This window comes from Trachurus trachurus (genome assembly GCF_905171665.1).
Source record: "Trachurus trachurus genome assembly, chromosome: 5".
In the NCBI taxonomy this organism is placed as follows: Eukaryota; Metazoa; Chordata; class Actinopteri; order Carangiformes; family Carangidae; genus Trachurus; species Trachurus trachurus.
This window is the reverse complement of record NC_139896.1, coordinates 15,319,916-15,343,508: the sequence shown is the minus strand read 5'-3', so window position 1 is coordinate 15,343,508 and position 23,593 is coordinate 15,319,916. Positions and strand designations below refer to the sequence as shown.

General features: G+C 41.5%; 1 protein-coding gene across 1 annotated transcript in view; it reads right to left on the bottom strand.

Moving 5' to 3' along the window:
* The window catches only part of sox13 (SRY-box transcription factor 13), a gene marked incomplete at its 3' end in the record, with an annotated part of 40,933 nt that overhangs the window by 5,124 nt on the left and 12,216 nt on the right, over positions 1 to 23,593 (bottom strand). The window contains exons 2-10 of the mRNA XM_083971613.1: positions 12,628 to 12,844; positions 12,357 to 12,459; positions 10,026 to 10,112; positions 9,186 to 9,358; positions 7,658 to 7,726; positions 7,448 to 7,562; positions 3,955 to 4,031; positions 3,217 to 3,382; positions 1,756 to 1,886 (exon numbers count right to left, since the gene is read on the bottom strand). Coding sequence (XP_083827739.1) covers positions 1,756 to 1,886; positions 3,217 to 3,382; positions 3,955 to 4,031; positions 7,448 to 7,562; positions 7,658 to 7,726; positions 9,186 to 9,358; positions 10,026 to 10,112; positions 12,357 to 12,459; positions 12,628 to 12,843 — 1,137 coding nt within the window. The 5' untranslated portion in view covers position 12,844. The remainder of the gene's footprint in view (positions 1 to 1,755; positions 1,887 to 3,216; positions 3,383 to 3,954; positions 4,032 to 7,447; positions 7,563 to 7,657; positions 7,727 to 9,185; positions 9,359 to 10,025; positions 10,113 to 12,356; positions 12,460 to 12,627; positions 12,845 to 23,593) is intronic.

The following is a 23,593-nucleotide window of genomic DNA, read 5'->3' as shown; positions in this document are numbered from 1 at the left end:
TTTTTGAAGGAACCAAAGCAAAAAATAACAACCAGGAATTTTATAATTTGGTTTCAGAGGAAATATGTAGTTTATGGAGTCTTTAAAGGCTTCCAAAAACAAATATATCCACATAGATGCACACAAAGATTCACATGTCTCACTGAATTTGTTTGTTAAAACAGTATTTTGTTCTTTTTCGGTACTGTACTCACAAAATGTAGAATAACAGCAGCTGATACTGTGTTTGTTCGGAAATAGGAAGCTCCTTTTCAATTACTAATAATGGAAACAACACAGACATAAACTTCTTTGTCTGTTTACTTATCAGTAGTTTCCAGGGGGCAACACCTAAAATACAGTGGCGAAACAATACGCTTCTGTGTGTGAATCTACTACAGCTGGGACAATCCTCCGTCAGTTAAATCCTCAGGAGGAGTACATGACTCCCTGTAATGCTAAACCTGACTCTGACCCCTAATTAGACCCACACACGTTATCCAGAGAGAGAGAGAGAGACACTGAGACTGTGTCCTCATATTAAGTGTGGTAAACATAGTGGAGCATTAAGCAGCTGAAGAGCCATGCATTTCCCTCAGGAGTTGGTAGAGACCAAAAACAGAGCTAAAACAAATAAGCGGATACTGAGGTTACATTCATGAGATTGTCACAAACATGGCTCCAAATCACTCATAATGTTGTAATGTTGTAAATAAGCAATTGTCTGCTAACATGTTAGCCATATTAGCTTCAAAGGTGATAAGGTCAATGTTCTGCTCACTACTCGTTTCTGCAGAAAATCGGCTGAACTGGACAGAAACGTGTCTGAAGATCTGAATAACAGTACGAGCCACACTGTGTCTACACAGGAGACCTAGCATGAGTAACTCATTAGTAAAGTAGCAGAAGCAGCCCTGGTGTCCTGCACATGTTTACTATAAATTGTAATTAAAGCCTCTGAAATGTCACCCAAAGGTTTCTGAGGAGATTTTTACACCTGAATAACACTGAATGTAGTAAAATATTCACACATTCTCAGTGTCCTGAAGGAGAAAAGCAGCAAACAAGACCAAAAATGTTTTTGTAACAGGCTGTGAACATGTTATTTCTGCTGTAAAATTGGACATTGTAACAGTCTATGGCTGACTTTTGGAGTTAGCATTGAGTGGCCATATTAGGAACTGCAGTTTTTGGCACTTGTCGTCGTTATCATCGCTGCTGCATGGTGTTAAGTTTTCAGACAGTGTTGGGTTGGTCAAAAGTTCACAACCCAACACACACTCACTGTATGCATGTAAAAGATTGTAGCCTGGAACCTCAGCTTTCTTTGTTTCTATGACATAAGCTACAGAGCTATGAGCATTAGGAATATTAATGTAACCATCAAAATAAAATGGATGATATATTTGTGTGACCCACACGTCCCGATCAGTAAATCCTAGAAGGAGAAACAAACTACAAAAACTGGGGAGGGAATTATAGGTACAACTACCAAAATAAGAGATGTGAAAAAAGATGTGAAGAAGCCTCAGGTAAGAGTGTGAAATGTGTATTTACTCCGTCTCTCTACTCACTCAGACTTGTGCCACATCGGAAGTGTTACAGAAAGGTGTGAATTAGTAAATTGCCATCACAGCTTTAATGTAAAAGGAGCTCTCGTCCCTTTTTGCAGACATGTGCCAACATTTACTTAATAATGTGCATGCGAGAAAAGGCTCCAAACAGAAACCTTGTGACTGTGTTTGTTAATCTTGTGTAAATTGAGGTTCAACTCACCATCTTTCCACCGCCGTCTCTCTCTCTCTCCCTGTCTCGCTCCCTTTCTCGCCCTCCGCTGCTGTGGCCCCTCAGGAGCTGCTGGGCATCGTGGATGGCCTGGGTGACCACATCGCCGTCTCCGAGGAAACCTGACAACGAGAAGACAGGATGAGGGGGGAGGAAAAGAGCAGAAATGAGGAATGAGGTGATGATGAAGGAAGGCGATGTTAGACAGAGGAAGCCGAAGAAGCAGCTGTGATGAAATGATGCCGATGACAATGTGGTTTTCAGAAACACAAAGATAGAGATTAGGCAACTGTGCATTCGGTGTAGCTCAGTTTTATGTCTATGAAGCTTAAGCATGTTAGTGTGATAACCTACAGCCCCCGCTTTGTTCCTGTTTGTTTTCAAGTGATCATTACTGTGGTATTTATACTTGGCACACAGTCAATCAAACACTGTTGGTGGTACTATACGTTCTTCAATGCAGGCTATCAATGTTTGTGCTAACTTCCCTTTTGCTCATTACAGTACATGCATAAAAATGTTTTTTCTTTTTGCACCACACAACACCAAGGATGTAGTGGTATGAATCAGTGATGGAAAAAACCTGATATTTATCTTTTCATTTCACTCACTAAAGGGACCACAATGGAAATAAGCTGTCGGCTCTTTTTGTGTTTTTATCCCTTTGGCAGCAGTTGTGTCGATGTATGTTTTCTTTGTAAACATTTGTCTGTTGTCAATAAAGATCTCAATCAATCAATTTACATTAAATTTAAAATTATTTGACTCTGGCATGATCTGACTTGATGCCTTCCAGACAAAAAATAAGCCCACCACAATTTGAATGAGAATTTGATTCTGAATTATTTGAAGCCAGCACATGGGACTTAGAGAATATCCTATGTTTTCATTTGGTGTTACACGGTAAACACACAGTGTGTGTGTGTGTGTGTGTGTGTGTGTGTGTGTGTGTGTGTGTGTGTGTGTGTGTGTGTGTGTGTGTGTGTGTGTGTGTGTGTGTGTGTGTGTGTGTGTCCGTGTCCTGGTGGCCAAATCAATGAATTTCGAATGCAATTCCTTTCTCATAAAGTCTTTGCAAAGCTATTTCTATGGAGGAATTTAGAGTTGTTGATATTGTTTACACCCATGCCTGCCAACTAACAGTCTTCTTCTTCCCTGCCCAGTGTTGGCTCAGTGCCAAACCACTTGATGCATTACAACAGTGTCACAACATCACCTGTGAAAATGCCCAATGATACAAGCTACTGTAAATGGGCGCGCACTACTTAAAGTATTGCTCCATAGCGCTTCTAGTGGTCACAATTTAACCCCAAAGACTGTCTTTAAAAGAAAAATGTTTTGCACACACACACAAACACACAACACAGGCCCAGGAGAAGGCTAAACGGTTCACCATGTCACCACAGACGGTGACTAATGCAACAACTTTGATTTACACATTGTGGAACTCACTGAGGGCAGAGCGTGGTGGACTGTGGGATACTTCTCTCTGCAGATCTCTGGGTCTGTAGGCTCCCTGCAGTGCCAATGATCCCATCTCCAGACTCTGTGGACTGGGTGTTTTCCCCAGCTCCAGCCCCTTTGGCTTGGAGGTCAGGTTCAAGGGCTGACTGGCTTCCTAAACACACACAGCAAGAGCAGATGAGCAGGGGTGGGGCCACTCACACACATTCAGGCGTAACTGCAAAGGGCGAGGTTGTGCATGTATTCCGGTTATGCACAGCAGATTTGGCATGTTGGAGCGTATCTGTCACACCTTTGTAGCGTTTCTGGTCTTTTGTCTTCACGTTCACCTCATCCTCTCTCCCCTTTTGTTTATTTAAGCCGTGCTTCTCTATCTCTGCTTGAGAACAAGCCGTGCAAATAAAGTTCATACTTCACACACGCACACACACATACACACCTATACCACACACATTAAACCTTTGAACAGAGGGTGTGGTGTGCTCCAAAAGCTTTTCAGCCTAAAAAAAATACCAAGAAAGCACATTATCTGTTTAATCAGGAGAACTTCTTCTTCTTTATCACCACTCCAACCACACATATCCAACACATGAACTACCTCAATCCTGTTTACATTCCACAGACATGAACTCTCTAATGTAGGTGTACGCAAAACTGATGTTTGTTGGAAACGAGTTTGTCACAGTGAGATAATATAAAACTCATATCAACCTTGTGATGTTGTACCTGTCGGAAGGACCCACTGCTCCTCTTCACGGGGGCAGGATGAGGGTTCGGTAGCAGTTGCATGGGATAATCCACAGCTGTAAAAGATGAAACAATATTCTGCGTGAAAAACTTGTAAACACAGATTCAAATGCACCGAATATATGTTTGATGAATATCTTTTAAATTAAACTAAGGAGACACAAAATAAATAAATAATAGCCTACGTTATATGAAATAAATCGTCAGCTAACGTCTGAGCAGAAATATATTGGGCCAATCATGTTGTTGTGCAAGCCAAACCATGTGCATGCATAGTAGAAGTAAACTAAACATGAAGTTTTTATTTCATGAAGATAATTTAAAGTGCAGATATGGCACTCTCCCCATTCATTTAGGTAGGAGCCTGATCACGGAAACGGTTGCCAAGGTCCACTGCCAAGATGTCTGCTGAGTGGTGAGACTAGGAGTGGGTAATTTGGCAAAAAGATCATTTGACAATCTTTTCAGGTGGAATCGCAATCTGTGATCTGAATCACAATCTGCATCCTGTTTCAGTTCTGACTTCATTGTGAAAGTCCCGAGTAGAAGTTGTGATTTCTGCCGCTTCTTTCTGTTGTAGGTCACTACAAATCACACGTTTTCATTATTTCATTAGGAGTATGTGTTTGCTCATCCTGCCTGTTTCTCCGTCTGTGGTCTTAGGAGTTTGGTGGATAGTACCGATTCTTCAAACAGTTCTGGGGCCTCATTTATCATTGTGGATACACCTTTTTTTACACCCTTCCCCCCCGATTCGGATTATGCAGTGTCTCCGCTAGGATTTTTTGAAGTAGTGGTGCTGATCTCTTTTTTCAACCAAACATTTTGCAGAGCAGACTGTTCTAGGGTTTTTTAACCAGGATGAACCGGCAAAGAAATAGTAAGCAGGCGAAAACTCATAGGCTACATCTTCACTTTAAAAACGCGCGGCTGTTGCACGGCTACAATGACGTCTACTATGTCACGTAAGTAGCCTAATTTCTTTTCAGTACGGCCGTGAAAGGCTGTTGTACTGTAGATTCCCATCAATCAAACATAATCACACCATTGTTTCTTTATATTTTTAATGTCTTAATTATAAATAATGCAACATTAATGCTCTTAAAACAAAATTATCTACTATGATAAAAAAAGAAAGAAAATAAATTAAGAGATCTGTGCCTCAAGTGGGGGGGCACAAGCATTTTTGAGGGCGCGCCCAATATAGCGACGGGTGTGGTTTAGATCTGAAAAGGGTGTAAATATTTTGGGTGTACGCCATGTTTTGGCTTTTCGCTGTACGTGAAATTTTAGTAGCACTTTTACACCCTTTTTGATAAATGAGGCCCCTGAACTAGGCTACATGGTGCTGCGATTAATTTGAACAAATGACATTATCAGCTGACTTTGTTATCTAAAACCTTACAGTGCTATGAAATCCACTCTGAAACAGGGCGTGTTTTTTCACTTATAGGTGACATGCTGCTTCACACGATTCTCAACATCGTAGGTAAAAACATAAGGAACATTTTGTTAGGACTTCCAGGGAAACTCCCCAAAGTACAACGTCCAATTGATAGAGAAGTTCATATGCAAATAAGCAAACAAACAGAACACACTACCAAAATTAAAACGCACAAGGCTTCACTCTTTTCACATTAAAGAAAATACAACTTCATTTCTGCCTACAGTTGCTGACCTCTTCCATGCAGCCCAACAGAGCTATACCATTTTTTTTTTATTACATTCGTCTGTCAAGCCATTATGAAGCACTCACACACAGACGCACAAGTTTCTTAAAATAAAGAAAGAAAATGAATGGCTATCCTCAAATTCAACCAACAATGTTTTAAAGGCTGACCTTGTGTCAGTCAGGTTTGAAAAGATAGAGAAGGCAAGGTCACCCATGAGCGCAGCTTTTAAGACTCATGAAAGCCAGGCTGCACAGCGCTGTGGCTTTTTAAGCTGTGCCCTCTATAGCCGGCAAACTGTACAAGCATTAAGTGTATGAAAGGTGCTATCAGCCATATTGTTCAATTTAAGTCTACGTTTGTGTCTCGCTGACGTCGTTCCATTTTCTACAGAACAGGCCTTGAGTTGAGTCTCTTCCAAAAACACTCGAGCAAGGATGTTGCAGCACGGATGGCAACTCATAGAGTTGGAGCTGCGCTGACGGTGACCATTTTCCAACCTTAAGTTTCTGGCCTTCAGAGAACATGGCCATTGTAAGATAAGTTGAGTGTTCATTCTCCCATTATAACGTGCTTTGTGAGAGTAGACTGAAAGAACTAACAAACCTCAGCGTTCTCAGCATTGGAGAGAAACCTTGGGAGGATTATTAAAAGACCACAATACACACTGAAGACGGTTTGATTTGTAATATAAACAGCGTAATTGTACTGTTCACCTGAGAGATGAAAGATAAAAAATTATTGGGATAACGCATGATGTAAAATCCTGCCTGCTATAAATCACTGTGTAGTGTTTTGTGCCAGATAAGTCATAGATGTGTTGTTCAAACCCCTCCACGGTTATATCTAATCACCTCAGGGACACAACACATCCTTATCAATATACTGTAGCAGCTGGTTGTTAGGGGTGGTGGGGGTAGATTGACCTAAGAATTGCAATTAAATAATTTAAATAATAAAGTTATGATGACAGAATGGAAAAGAAAAACTTAATTCCACAGGCACAAAGCAACCCCATCTTTAAAGACGGACTTGGATACATTTCCAGACCAAGGTGCAGCGTTTTGAATTTTTGGCAGCATTCCATATCCCATATCCCAATCCCTCCATATTGTTTTTAGTCATTTGTTCACTTTTAAAGATTGTCTGTTTTTATGCTTCTCCTTTGTTTTATTTGAAGTACTGATCTATAAGAGGATATACTGAGAACCAAAAATCATCTAGTTTTACATCTCCTCTCTCAGGCCTCTCGAATTACAGGTCAGTGAGCCAATCAGAAGAGAAGAGGTTCTGAGTCTGTCTACTGATTGGCTGTTTTCTGAGCATTCTCAAAAATATATATATAATATAGCAGCTTTCAGGTAAAACACTCAGAGAGGTCAAACTCTTTAAAGTTTGAACTATGGGAACAGGTGGGACAGGACTGAGATCAATGACTGCATAGTTGTGACATCATAAAGTTACAGTTACAGTTTCTGAGTACAGGCTCTGTACATTACTCTGTGGACTGAGGCTTTGATATTTTCACAGTAGCAATTTGTATGTATTTAGATAGAAATGTGGATCGTGACCACTGTTGAGGTCAACAATCAAGAATCCATGCTCTGTCTGTTCAGCCCAGTGAGACATTATAATGACAGACAATATCAAAAAATTTAATAAAAATAAAAGATTTAGAAATATCTTTGTTAACAAAAGCCATCTGAAAAAATAAAAACGCCATTGAATTTTGCCATTACCGCTTTGGATTGATAGTATAACGAGAGTTACTGTAAACCTATGCTAGCTTAATGATGACTGACCTGGCTTGCAGGGGATTGGTTGAAGTGGCAGGGTCATCTGGGGGTCAGAGGTGACTGACAGGGACTGGGTGTTGGGGTGGAAAGCCGGGATCATCACGTAGGGCATGTTTACCTGCTGGGACAAGGCAGGATACACACCTTACATAAAAGCTCTGTGTTGTGTTGTGCTGCGACACGTGAAGACGTGTGAGGGTCTTGAGAGGAGCTGACCTGGATCTGCTGCTGAAGCAGGTTGATCTTGTGTTGCTGCTGAATCAGCTGCTGCTGCTGCTTGGCGATCTGAGACACAAGACACGTTCACCTTCACACAAGCGCCATGTATTTAAGTGGCTCACACAAAGCACAAAGCATGGATTGCACCACGATCAAGGCTTCATTCAGAAACTCTGCTTGAAGCTCCACCAAATTCAATTCACTCTAGGATTGTACGACTCCTATGAAACATTTCTCCTGCTCAGATTTCATTCACAAACAAAAGTTTTCATTCAAAATATACTGAGAAATGCCAACATTCAGTAAGACATTACTACATTTTATTACATTGAATTACAATTATATACATATACAATATATTTGTCTTTTAGGTTTGGGTTAGGGTTGGGTTTACTGTAGATATGGGTTTAGGGTGAGGCACATTAGTTAAGCACTGACTGATCTACTGGTCTCACTGACCCAGTTTTAACCTTTTAAACCACAGGAACCTTTTAGAACCTAACTTTAGTTTTGAGTCTTTGGTCTGTTTTGATGGCCCTGGATCTTTTTCTTCTTTGACACACAGGATGCCACAAATTTTGCATACGTGTCAAAATCTTCTTATAGATCTTGAGGTATACAGTATAATTGCAAAATTGGCTTTGGTGGCCGGTGTGATATCACAGTAATTACTGTTGATTTAGGGTTAAAACAAGTTTGACCATGACAAATAATCTGGGGGTGAAAGGTTAGACAGAAATAAGCTCCCTGCAGCTCTTTGTAGCCGTGTGTGTGTGTAAGGCTTCAGCCTACAGTAGGTGCTATTGGCATAATACATCTGAGGGTGCCAGATGTTAACAAGCACATAGAATGAAAGAAGAGAAATCCTCTGGCTCGGCTTCAGTGATTTGGATATTTATTTTCCAAACTGCCTGTCGTAGCAAAGTTACAGCACCCTAATCATAGAACAGTATTATACTTTTTAAGTGCTTCTGCAGACTGCAGGCCACTAGGTGTAACTAGTGCTGATATTAGAACGGGAGATGGGAGTTGAGAATAAAAGGTCAAATCATGCTTTCTTCTTTGAAAAAAAAGTTGGAGTGAAAGTAAGTGGGTGAGTGAATGACAGGTAAGAAGTGTGGTTTATATCAAGTTACAAACTAAGATAAGAATAAAGCAGAAGAAGCAGCACTCTGCTGTCTTTCCTGTTTGACATATTTACTCTCCCAGTCAACACTGCATTCACAGTCATTCAAATGTAAATACCGTTGTACAGTAGTGGATTACAAAGAAAAACAAAGCTGTTGACTCTTTGTGTGCGAATCTGACATCCGTCTATCGTGCCAACTTTTCAGGGTTCTTCAGAAACAGTCAAAACATTAACATGAATGAACACAGACAACTTTTAGCTCCTGATTTGATTGTGGTCTGCCTGGTCGGAAAGGATCATTATGAATTTTTAGATGGGGATCATTTGTTTTGAAGTTACATGTGTGTTTATTTTTTTTATGATAATGACGGCAGATGCGTGGATTCTGAACGGCACCTGCTCCTGCTGTTGTCGAGCCAGCTCCATCTGCTGCTGCTGTTTCTCCAGCAGCAGGGCGGCCATGTTCCTCTGCTCGGAGTGAGCCCCCAGTAGCTGCTCTCTCAGACCGCTCAGTTGGTTGATCATCATCAGCAGCTGGAGCTCCTTCTCCGCCAGAGACTCGGGGGTACCTGTGGGGAAGTCAGAGGTAATGTGAGGCAAGTTTGTTTATGTAGCACCATTCAGACATAAGGCAATTCAAGTGTTTTCCAGAGGCATAGAAATGCATTTAAAGTACAACGTTGTGCTTTTCAAACCAATAAAAACTAAACTGAATACATAAAGTAATACAATAAGTCATATTAAGGATGCGGAAAATCAGAAAAGAAACTTAGGTACTACACTAAAAGTGCTACATTTTACCATTTTGGTTCCAAAAATATCTCATCATCATTTCTTTTTGAAATACAGTTAAGATGAGACATGGTAGATAAGGGTTGCATTGGATAATTAAATGTTTTGATGTATTTTTATATATCATTTACCAAAATTACAAATTGGACTACAAGTGAAAACACTTGAGTTGTACTCAAACAACAAAACCACATTTGAGTGGAAGAATTGAGTGTTGAGACATTGTTTTTATCACAGATTTTATCCAGCGGTGCATCACATTACTGCACACAGCCAAGCTTTGCTTTTGAAATGTGCAACAACTTATACAACAATTTTTCAATTAATAAGGCAAAGGAAAAAAATAAAGCAGATATGTCTATCAATAGTGTATAGACTGAAGTGTAACAAATAATTCTATAGACATAGTACAGAGGTGTGTGTAGGTGGTGTCTGAAAGCTGACCTCGCAGTTGTCCTGCCCCCACTGTGCTTTTATCCAGAAGTTTCTCCTTCCAGTCAGCACTCAGCAGCTTCTCAATGGTGGGCATTACTGTTAACAGGACACAACAGGTACTCAGCAGAACCACACAGAGCTGCACTACATGGTGTGAAAAATATATTCTGTCAAATAAAATCCATCTGACACCAAACTACTTTCTCAGCCTTCTTCTCTGCCTCCCTAATGGCACTGATTGAAGAAGGCATTTGAGGTGCCGAAGGGCAGAGGTTGTTTGTGCATCTGGGAGAAGTTTTGAGTGTTTGAGTGGATCAATATTTGGACAGCGAACAATCCAAGGTCAGCCAGTTGGGAGAATTTGAGAAAAATTTAAGACGAGGAGTGCAGGCTGGTGAAAGAGTTGAGGGCAGAGAGAGTCTCAGCAGCAGCTCAAAGAGCAGGCTTTTACTACACATATGAGGAACTGAACAAAAAGAAGCACCCCCGATCTCCCTGAACCCATTCAGGAACCAAACAACACCCTCACTTCGCTAGACAAATCGTCACTTCTGTGCATCGATTTTCAGCAGACATCATTGTTTAATGCTGAATAGTCGCAGAATGTGGTGCACTTAAACACATAAGATATGGAGTCTTCAAAGCTTGGTTGGTGAGAAAATTGTATGGACATGTCTGAGAGTGAGCGAGAAAGACCCTCATAGAAGCAAATAAAGCTGAAAAAGGAGACAGACTGAGGAGCTGCACTGATACAAAAGTTTTCAAATGGTGAGAACTTGTTGAGGTGGATCAAGCTTGGATCCAAATACAGTTCGCTTGACAGCCACTGCTGCTGAATGCTGTAGAAACGGCCTTGTGTAAAAATTAACCACTGCATCATCTTCAATTTTAACTGATCAAATTTAAAAATTAAATATCTGATAAATATTTGATACCACTGGAAAAAGCCTCTTCTGGTGGAAGTGCCCTCACTGATACAACCCAGAGACACTGAGGACACTGTATAGACAGTGCAAAGAGGTTATCTCAAGCTTTCATGTTTGCTATCAGAATAGGTTTCATGACAGAGTGGATCTCATTTACATAGATTATGTTGGTTATAACCTAGTCTGATCATCAGACCATTCGTGTATCATGCTGTAGCAGTGCTGCATTTGCATCCCTGGGTTGTTTTATCATAACTAGCCTAATAGAAATTACATCCAAAGTTACGACATGACTAAAGAGCTCACAGCCGTGCTATGGGCCGCCTTAGCTCGTAAAATGCTAAATGCTACATCAGCATGCTAACTGGTGTTTAGCCTAATGTTTACCAGTTAAATCGTTTAAAGATGCCATTCCTGCCCACCCTCAAACAATCTTATGGCCGGGTTTGACTTTCTCTCTATTTTCGCTCTTGACACAACTATTTTTGTCAGTTTTCACATGAACTAAATTTAACACTACGAATGCCTCCAGGTGAGACAGTGTGAGAATGTGTGCCATTATCCCCATGTTTCAGCGGATACATCATCTCAATCGTGTCTATGTCGACCAGCTATTCACCCCAAATTCAGCTCCTGATATTAGATCATAGACATCCCACCTTTCCTGGGGTCTCCCTTATATTGACAGAAGCTCCCTGACATCCGCTAATCATCTTCAATATCCTTGAATGTTTATTCTTTGCCCTTTTCTTTTGTAAAGATCAAGATAAAGACAGAGCATGCATCCTCAGAGGAACATTAATCTGTACAAAATGTCATAGGAATCAATCCAGTACTTTATTATATTATTTCACACTTTTCCTGTCTTATTTTAAATGTTAATAATAAAAAGATATACGTCGCCTATAGTTTTAAGAATCACAAACCATCTCAGTGTGATTCAAGAGCTCATCTCTCAAGCTTCTTCTGAAGCTCTCGTGAGAAAATGTGTGTAAGCCAATCAGAAGGGAGGAGACTGTGCTGCTTTTCTGATTGGCTGACTGTTTTCTAAGTGAATGAATAAAGAATGTAACTGATTTAAGATGTATGAAATAAGGCTGGAGAAAGTAGCTTTCCACTCTTAATGAGCGTATTGTTTTAACAGCAAAACATTTCCAGAAAAAGCTGGTAAATGGACCCCGCATTAAGATTATTTTGAAAAGAAATATTGAAAACAGGATATCAACAGTGTGGCAGGGTGAGCCAAACAAAACAGAATGAACACTCAGCCTGCACAGTCATCGTTCAACTTCGCAAACAGGAGATATTTTTCCAGTTTCATACGAGTACAATTACTTGGCAGCTCTGTCATCACTAGTCCTGACACTGCAGAGCAGTAAGTGGATAAGAGACCCTGTTAAGAGTTTAGACACACCTTCCTTGAAGTTGGATTGCCCCTCTGGTCGATCGCGTGTCCTGACCTCCTTCAGTCCCATGGGGCTTTGCCTGTGAGGCAGCTCTTTACCTGGAGAGCCCTCCTGTCAGGACACAGAGAAAAAAGAGAACATCAACTGACAAAGCCTCAGACCAGGATAAGGAAAAGCACATGTTTGACTTTGACATTTTAATCCGTGACGCTTCCCACGTTTCTTAAATGCCTGTCAACAGCCTTTCTTGCACTTTCACACCTTTCGTCATATCCTTACCGAAGGCGAGCGGGACAGCGGCGGGGTCAGCTGGCGGGCCTCCAGTGGCTGATTTCCGGACCAATCACGTAAAGGAGATGTCTTTGGAGGTACGGCGTTGATGGCGACTCCGCCCCCTTCGCTGGACTCCTCCTGTTCTACTTTGACACCAACACCTGCCATGCTGACATCCCCGCTGGATAGGAGGTGCAGCGCTGGAGGGCTGGGCTCAACCATTCTGTTGGAAGATCAATAAAACACATAATAATGAGTGTCATTTAGGTGTGGTCAGGTTTGGCTGCTTGCCATACCAACATTTTATTTGGTCATTAGAAGAAATAAAATGTAAATACTGTATCTGTTTTTATCATCTTTATGCCCACTTGGTCTAAAATCAGAAACAAGTTAAGACAACTTAAAGAGAAACAGCTGTTTCATAGCAATTTAATAGTAACCCATCAAACTGTTGTCAAGTAATGTTGTATGTGTAATGTTTGGATCAAAACAGAGAAACCCGTCAACCACCTCATGCACTATGAGCCACTAATATCGTTAGCCATGAATCACAAAACAAGAATGGGCTTGTGCACAATAATAAGAATAGTTGTTATATAAAGGTTATCCCAGTCATTGTTCAATCTGTCAGTGCATGTGCATAAGGATGGATCGCTCCCTGGCATTGTTTCCTATAGTACCTTATACATGATTGTTACAAACAAGTCAACCCAGCAGGACTACAGCTCTGTGTCTTGGACCCAGTGAATCAGAGGTGTAAAGGTGTAAATTAATGTGTTGTGGCACAAAAGGGGTAAAACGCTACAGGATACACGAGATACTGCCATTAAGAACGTTAATTATCCTTGATTATAATGAACCAAACACCTAACATACGCTCCATACTCAAGAGGCGTGATGTGCAACACAACAACATTGGCGTCTGCCCCACCATGTTGGGTCTGCCTTTTACACTGATGATGTTGATCTGGCTCTACCTCCACTCCCAGCTTATTGTCAGAGCAGCAATGCCCCTCCCGTCCATGTTTGCACCTTTTATACAGAAAGGCCAAGACGGTATATTTCCTGTCTTGAACAAACTGTATGGATGGAAACATTTACATCTTCTAGAGTTACAAAAAAGATGAAAAAGTGAAATGGAAAAGGAGAAAGGGTATCTTAGAAGTAAAACCCCAACAATGTCCATCTCTGACTTCCATCAGTGCAACAATGGAGTCATGAATTATCCTTTTCCCTCAGCAGTTCAGCTCAGTCAATTCTGCTTGCTGTTTTTTTTTCCTCATTAAACTATTGTCAATAACACACTTCATGCAGGTGTTGCAGATTATGTACATTGAGCAAAAAAAAAAAAAGGCCAGTAGTTGGAAACATGAGTTTCATTGACAGTAGTTTATTCAAGGAAGAAAAAAGGTGATTGTGATCAGTGTGGAATTAGTACTGTACATGTAAAACTTAGAAACAAAGGCTGTGTTGACTGTATTTATTATGGTTACAGTACATCTGACTTAATTATTTTTTTTGATAAACTGGCCCATCACACATTAATGCCCTGCAGTGCCACTGTTTTTTGGTCACTGCAGAAGACACCGCACAGGGCTATACGCTGGTTGTGTTACCACCACCTGAAGTCACAGAGTGTGTGACAGTAAATAATAGGAGGTAATGGGGGGGTGAGGTGGGGGGGGGGGCAGTGAGGGAGAGAGAGAGAGAGAGCGAGAGAGTGAGAGAGAGAGAGAGAGAGAGAGAGAGAGAGAGAGAGAGAGAGAGAGAGAGAGAGAGAGAGAGAGAGAGAGAGAGAGAGAGAGAGAGAGAGAGAGAGAGAGAGAAAGGTGGAGAGGACAGGTTGAGTGAGACAGATTTGAACCACAGTGAACTTGAACAAATCAACCCAGGCTTGTGTGTGTGTGTGTATGTGTGTGTTATTTCCCAGCTTTGCAGCAGGAGGAAAGAAAAACACAGCAGACAGCAGAACAAAACAAACAGAACACACAAGGGCAAAAAGTGCACATATATATAAAGAGGCAGAAAAAAAGCCATTGTTGGAGCCGGGGAACAAAGGAAGCCGGGACAATGGGGGAGAGGCTGACAAAAGCCGCCGGCCGCAGGAAACGGGCCGGATAACAATGCCAGCGGAATGTGCCGACCAACTCGGGAACACGGCAAAAAATGCGGAGCGCCACCATTCTGCGGAAAGCATAATAATGATTAGACCCCCCCCACCCCCCCACCCCTCCACTTCACCCAGCTCTCCCAGCCTGCACACTGTGTTTGTGAACAAAGCCACCTGTCTGCCAGGGGTCTAAGGCTCAAAGCCTTGATGATGTATATGCATGTGTGTGTGTTTTAAGCTGCACAATAAAGTACACCTATAACTTAAAAGCAAAACCAGTAAAGGCCATGTCGTCTCCTGAGGTGCAATGAACTCGACCTCTTTGTGGTCACTGCTGGAAATCTCCACACCGGAAGTGATGAATCAAAAAGTAGTGCAACACAAAAGTGTGTTCAAAACAACGGTGACGAAGAGCCGGCAGAGAAACTTTGCGCTCAACCTCCGGCGGGTCACACAAGTTAATGAACTATCATTAACTGCAATTTTGTGTGACAGTCACAACACAATTGATCTGTTCTTCTGCAATAATAGAATAGAAACCATCTTAGGTATGGTGCACTCTTCTCATAACTGAACACGTTTACATTCTTTGTGTCTCGCCTTTGTTCACTGCCTGTGAGGAAGTATTTGTCGCAAAGCTAATTGTTTAATTTGTCAAAACTTGTTGACTGCTAATGCTGTTCCACTTGTTTGCACCTTCACCTGAAGTGATGCTACATCTTTCACATATGTGTAACTTCCACTGCCAAATGTCAGCGAGTGAAAGCATGTGGATCACATGACATCCATACACATAGCTGGATTTAAACAAAACAATGACCAGCTTATGAGTCAGAGAATCAGGGACTCCACAGAAGTAGCTTTGAGTTCAGGTAAAGTAAACTCCCTTCACCCACTGGGCCTAATAATGTAACTGCAACTGCAGCTGCACAATGCATTCAAATAAACATTATTCCATGTATGAGTTTCACTATGATTTGTCAGTATTTTCCAGAGGAATATAAGTCTGTTGGAAATGCCAAATACAGTAAATGTGATTATACTGTTGACAAACATCGCTGGTAAACACAATATAAACCCCTTATGTGGAAGGATTGCAATTCAAATATCTGTGGAGAATTGTGGCTTCAAAACAAGTACTACATAAACATCTACATCTACATATTCATATTTATGTACATACATACTTTAAAATGACCCTGAAATCAAGAATAAAGCTAAACATTTGGCAAACTAGGATGAATTGGCCTCCGCTGATACCTAACACCTACTGCAGTTACTGCAGCTACAACTACTGCTGCTCCTTCCACTAATAACCCCATGACTGCTACTTTAACAAACTTGTATTACAAGTACAACTCTTACAGCCTGGTTTGGGCAAGATGGCAACATCTGCTGTAATTTATTGATAGTGAGGTGTCTTCATCATCAGCGTCATGGGTATATTTAATTTGCTTTGCTTGACTCAATCAAAAACAACCTCGTGTTGATCCCATTTTACTGAACTGATTTTTTTTCTTTATTACAGTAAAAATCATGTCATCTGTGGAGCCAAAAATATGATTGAATCCAGGACCACAATATTAGAATAGATATTTATCCAACACAGATTAATACTTATCACTCATGCATTAAAAACAGTTGACTGTGTGGAATATATTAAATACATGTTATATCATATTACATGTCTAATTAAAACGTACACGTTGATATAAAAACACAACTATTTTATTCTCTTTTGAAATAACTTGCTCTGTAATTTGGACTGAAGAGCAAATTCTGACAATTCAGTAAAAGTCACAGTCATATGTTAAACCAGGTGTGCACCTTCCCCAATAAGTAGAGCCACATTAGTTGAACAGCATCATGTAGTTTGGCACTGTGCTGCACTCCACCAGGAAACACTGAAGAAAAAAACTGCCAGCATTTTGCCAAATGCGTGATAATGCTGCATTTCAACACACAGCCACCTGTCTGCCAAGGCTTTAAACCTGTGCAAATTGTGTGTGTGTGTGTGTGTGTGTGTGTGTGTGTGTGTGTGTGTGTGTGTGTGTGTGTGTGTGTGTGTGTGTGTGTGTGTGTGTGTGTGTGTGTGTGTGTGTGTGTGTGTGTGTGTGTGTGTGTGTGTGTGTGTGTGTGTGTGCGTATTCAAACTTTGAATCATAAAAAAAATCCATTTTGCACAGCTGCCCCGTGGCACATTAAATACAGCTGCAAATGGAGGGAACAACAGCACTCAAACTCATTTGATGCCACCTGTTTGACTACTGTTGACTTTGAATGTGATATCACAGTTTTTGTGTGATGTGATGTGCGTGTGTATGTGCGTGTGTGTGTGTATGGATGCGTCTCTTTAGATTTTGTTTTAAAGGTCCAAAATTGAAATTTCAAATTAAAACATAATGCATATTTTTGGTTAGTGTCCCATTTCCTAAACGCTGCTTCCAGCATTGGGAATGCTTGTCATCTGTAACCAATGAAATAAAATATCAGCAGCTTTAACCCACAACAATCTGTATCAAAATGCCTGACTGCTATTTCCAGGCTAGGTGTGTGGGTTTGTATAGGAGGAAAGAGAACAGAGGGATGAAGAAGGAAAGGTGGCAAACTATTTAGCCAACACGGCAGCGACCGCCGTGAGTAGCGGCGAGGGGTTGATTGTGTGATGGCGGGGGGTCAGAGTGTCAGCAAGCAGCACACTGAGTTTAGTCCCACACTGAGTTATTCCTGGGTCTCAACCCCTCTATGTTCCACAGAGACTGGACTGCAGAGCTGCCACAGGTGGCTTTCACACGCCTCCGTGTGTGTGTGTGTGTGTGTGTGTGTGTGTGTGTGTGTGTGTGTGTGTGTGTGTGTGTGTGTGTGTGTGTGTGTGTGTGTGTGTGTGTGTGTGTGTGTGTGTGTGTGTGTGTGTGTGTGTGTGTGTGTCACCCAATGCAGAGGTATGCACAGAATCTTAGTAACCCAGAGCCGTTGACAGCGAGGAATGCATCAAGGTGTGTGTGTCTGTTTCACAAACACAAAGGGTTTTTTTTTTTTTTAAACAATGCCTTTAGTGTCTTAGAGAGAACAATGCAAACTAGTCAAGGTTATCTCTTCCCTCCTCCACATTTCTCTCATCTAGTTAAACACACTTATCAGCAGCTGACTGCATGCACTCATGTGGAAACCGTCTTTGAGTGTGTGCATGTCATGTGTGTTGTGGCATGATTTGAGTAGCATTCTTACGAGGTTTTCTGATTGAGGCCCATTTTCCGACCACCTACAGCTTTTATAGGCGCTCACCACATGCTGCTAAGAAATCACAATAAAACAGACCTCAGAGCAGCTGTTATGCTAAACAAAGTAGAGCAAAGTGACCAAAAAACTACTATTAGAGACTTCTGCAACCAATTTCACTCACATTTAAAATATATATAACTGAACAAATTACTGACTGGCTGCCGTGGTGAGTTCAGCACTGACAGGAAATAAAAGCACCCATGCAGGCAACGTTGTCACAAGGCAAGCAAAAACAAAAAAATCTACTTTCTTAACCCTAACCCTCTGTCATGATATCCCCTTTTTTAATTGTAAAAATCATTTCAGTTGCTGATCTGAATTATTTCCCACCCACAAACTTCACCTCATTCCAGTTGATCATGTTGCAATTTTCAACTAAAAAAGCTCTAATGACCCACTGTAAGTAACGCTACAGCTCAACGATCAACGCGAACAGCTAACTATTACGAACGTTTGTCGTCTTGTCGTTAGTTAGTGTTGGTTAAAACAGCTAGGAAGAGTGAATATAAGTTCTACACAACTCCACGGAAATTAGTGTCAAAGCCCACATGAACATGGGTAACTGATAACATGTTAAAATGTTAGCCGGTGACCACATACGCTATAGGCTATTATAACATTTCTGTCTTGTTTTGCTGCCCCCAAGTGGCCATTTACATTTTTACAAGAATCAAGCATCATTAAAACATTACACTTGTATCTTCTGAGTTGTTTCTTGGGAATTCGTGAAAATCAAGTTTAAAGCTGCGAAGGAAATTGGCCCAACACTGGTGTGAGTAAATTAACATAAGTTGTGTCTGACAGTGGAGTATTGAAACATTATAAAGGTATCAGAGTTTTCCCTCCTGCAGATGTGTTAGATGTGTTAATCAGACTTTCTGCTGTTCTAGTAACTGATACATGGAGCTCGGCTTTTCAAAAACTCAAGAGCGAGAGCGAGAGAGAAAGAGAAAGAGTGTGATGTGATTTCTGTGAACCGACCCCTTATGGGAGACCACAGTAGTGTCTGGGCTGTTACAGAGCAACACTTGTCCAGCCCGCCTGCTGCGAACTGAGGGCTCCTGTCACAGAGGAGGAGCAGGCGAGGGAGGCTGACAGTGATCGGAGGGGGGAACATACCTCTGCCCTCTGATAAAAATCAGCTCCTCTCCTTTGAGCGATGACAACACTGAAACCTTACACTTCCCACCACGCAGGAATCACTTCACACAAAACCTTCAGTTACCCAACAAGTTGTAACACGTAAAAACCTAACATACCCCCCCACCACCACCACCACCCCACGAGGGAATTGTCAATGCAAATCCGCTCTGTTGTTCTCTCTCTCTTTTCTTATCTTCCTTTGTTTCTTTATTCTTTCTCTCTGTGTTTTCTTCCTCTTCTTCCCCCTCCTGCCTGGGAGCAGCTTGTTGGGTTTATATCGTCCTTGTCGCTTTCCAACTAGTGCCCGAGGCTGAATAACAGAGAGCGCACAATAGACGGGGAGAGAGTGCCAGGAGCCGGTCTCAGCAGTTGAGAGCAGCAGGATAAAGTGTTAGATATCTAAAGAGGTTTACATGGTGATAAGCAAATAAAGACTTTCTCATTGTTGTCCCTGAGACTGACAGCTGTAATGGCAGAAGGTTCCCTGCAGGAACAAATCAAAGACTGAAAACCACAGCGTGTCTTACTCAGCTGCCTCAAACACAACAGTCTACCACACAAAAGAAAGCAAATGTAAAACATCTCACAACTAGATCTTTGCATTATTTACACAGCCGGCTCCATCACACCGTTCCTGAACGCTGAACGCAACAAATTGTTCTCGCACATTGTTCAGTTGTTGACAGCGTTTCGTGACAGGGCTCTTACAGTAAGTTTCCAACCTGCTGCGCAGTCGTGTTAAGACAAGTGCGAAGCAATGTATAAACAAATGTTTGGGGAAATGTTTCACAGTTAGCAGTATTTGCTTAGGGATGATAAAACAATCCAGTGACCTGTGCCAGCTGGTGCCTGTCTGCCCATGGGGCCTGGCTCGGCCTGATCACGGCAAGTGCTGCCAGTAAACTGAAACATACCTGACAGACATAACATCACATCCTGATTTTCATTTGTAATCAGCGTGTGAATCATCTGGATTCTCCAAACCCGAACCTCTCATTGAAAATCAGTGAGGGACTTTGCTGTGCTTGGATCAAGTAGGTAAGCACTATAATGTTCCAGATAATTCATAGCAGTTAAACTTTGTGCACAAGTTCAGTTGGGGAAAAACTGAAGAAATGAATCAATTATTAAAAAATACATCATCAATAATGAATACAAAGCTGGTTTTATGTCTAAAATCCTAAATTTACCTGGCACCAGATCCTGGTACTGACCTGGGACGGCCGAGCAGCAGATGTGAGGAGATCCAGCAACGTTTCCTGACTGCAACAGAGCTGCTGACACAAGTCATAGTGATTGGGACTCCCTCGCCAGTAGCGTCTGTCTTTTCTACTCCTCTGTTACCCCTGACCCACTCCTCCCTCCCTTTTCCCTTTCTCCTACCCCCCACCTCTCCACTCACGAGGGGAAGTACAAAGGGCCTCTTCAAACCCCACCGTACATGAGCCTCATTTGCATAATTAGCACACTGTCACAGGTAAACCTCACAGCGGCCCTGATGTGTACGATACTGATCAAAATCCATCCAACAGGTGCGATAACAGTGTGATAACAAGCATTCATAGAGCTCGGATGCTTTCTAACAAAGTCGGCTTTATGCACGGTTATGATTTCCTGGACGTGCGAACATAACTGGAACGCAAAGTCTGAATAAAGAGAGAGCTGTGGCACAAAGGCCAGGGAGTAAGGCAACATGTAGATGACACAGTGAAATCAATCTGTTTTTCATAATCATTTTCAACTGAACTGCACCAAAAAAGCCTATTAAGTCTCAAGTTGGTCAAATCAAAAGAAAGATCATCCTAAACACATCTTCTGTTTACTTTTTTTTTTTTTTTTTGATGCAGTTGCATTTGTGGCAATATGGCTACAGATTTGTGCTTGTAAGAAAATCATATCAAACATACAGCGCTTCATCTCTTGGTTACGTTTTGTTTACTGTCTCTTGTCCGATCTAGATGTATGGCACACAGGGAAGTGTTTCAGGTTTATTTAGAAGGATGCAAATGAGAGATTTCACCTAATAGGACTGTCACTCAACGCGTTTCGACACGCGTTGAGAGTGAGAGTTCTGCTTTTTTATTTTTGAAGTTTGAAACCTCGATGTTCAACCGCCAAGCGAACTCTGACTCCAAACTAACCACCCAAAGACTAACAACGAACAAAAAATAAATAAAATGCACACATGCTTGTGCAAAGACTGTGCCACGTTAAGTTTAAATAACTCAAATTAGTCAAATTATGCCGACTGTCTGCGTGGCGGAAAAGGTCGGCCTGACATCAATGTCTTCATCAGACAACGTCAGGGGGGTTGTACTCGTCAACCATATGTGTCAACTGCATGTGCTGAATGTGTGATGCCCGATATAGAATAAACAGAGCAGCGTCGTGTGCATCTACTGTTTGAGTCTGAGACCACTTCGAGCCTAGCCACCATCAGAAACCACTCAGTGGGAAAATGAAGACGTACCATGGCACCGGTCAGATGGCTGGCTCTGCTTCTGACCACACGCTGCACAGCTCACTATGTTTAGTTTTACAAGTTCCTGCTGCATGTGCGTGGTAGAGAGAGTAGGAATTTCTCTCATCATGCTGAACGTACGATCCAACATAAAGACGTAAGTGGCGTCTAATGTGCTGATAGTCTGTGTCTGTGTATACTGACACGAGATGGGAAAAATAATCACAATTAGGACCAAAATCTGAAAAATAAATGGTAAAAAGCTCCCTGAACGTCAAACACAGACTGATCTTAAGTCTAAAATACACACCTGTCGACATGATTTTTTTTTGCTTCATTGTCAAACACCTTACCTGACTTGTATTTACTGCTAGCTGACTGACTTGAAGAGAAGTTCAAAGAGAGGGTTTTCAGGGAAATGAGAAAAGGTAACGAAGAGCAGAGCAGATCACAGACAGATGATGAAGTCTCAAAGAAGTGCGTGTGCATGTTTTGGGTCTTGAATTTCTTTTATTGAGGGGTTGGTAACACATCCACAGACACACACACACACACAGTCCTTGAACAAAGCTTCCTTGCGTTGCTGACTGGGCCTCATTAGAGAATGAGCTCTCAGGACTGGAGACACAAAAGCCTCGCTCTCTTCTCCTTTCCTTCCCCTCTCTTCCTCTGTTCTCGTGGCCTTTTGATGTCAAGGGTACTGAACCATAGTGCACAGTCCAAAGAATAAGCTCTTCAAGAATACACACTCAGTTTCCTCTTTTTTTTTTTTTTAAATCCTGTACTGAGCGTGTGTTTGTGTTTTATGTGTGTGTGTGCGAACGCAGAGAGATACAAGCTCTGATAAGCTGCTGTTGTTCTGTGGTCGTTGGTCAGTTCATCACACACACAACAGGCAGTGTTGGGAACTCCAGCGCCGCGATTGACTGATAGAGACATCACAAAGACTACATTTTACTCCCCTTTTCCTCTTGGAGTCCAGGGGCAGCCCCATAGAGGCCCACCCCCGGCGCACACGCACACACATACACACACACACACACAGACACACACACACACACACACACACACACACACACAGACACACACACATCTATCTCTTCAAATTTCCCTTATAACCAATGATGCAACAAAATACAAGATAAATACCAGAGAAGTTATACAAAAGAATGACCTGACAGGGAAAGAAGAACAAAGAGTGATGCTGATTCATTCTCTCACTTTCATTATAAGTCACTAGCAAATTAGCTGGTAGGGTTTTTTTTTTTTTTTTGCTGCATAATTATGTTTCTGCTTCTGATGAGTTATTTACTTTAACAGATGAGGCACAGGCAAAGTAATTTCATAATCCACGTTACGTTGGGATGAAAAGGATCACATTCTCTCATGTGCACACAAACAAACCGCCCCGTGGTTAATGCGTGACCGGTGGTAAAACAAGCTGACAAAAAGTGTTTTATGCTTAGGACATGGAGGAATAAGGCAGTCTGCAGACCTGTAGTGTGACCTTAAGAATGATTCATCTTGTGTTTGTTGTGTTGTTCACTCTGTGTCGAGATAAAGGTGGAAAATCATCTCTATTGACTACCATTACTAGAATATTACCAATATATAATATTACCAATACTCTTTTGTTCATCAGAATATAAATCCAACAAGATGAAGGAGCCATTATCATGGCTCAGATCTCAGACATGGTTGTAAAGAGTTTATTAAAACCTTTATGGAAGGTATGACAGCACAGTTATTGCAGCATTGGTGGATATCATCTATGTTACAGTAGAAACCAGCTATGACGTCAAATCCCCCCTTAAATAAATTAGCATGTATTCATCTGAATACTGATGGCAAAACTTAGAAAAAAATAATTTTGAAGATCTTAAATAAACCTTAAATCAGTTTATGTTTCGATTTGCCACTATAAACTTCAAATAAAACTGCACTGAATAACAAAAAGCCCTAAGTGAGAGAAACTG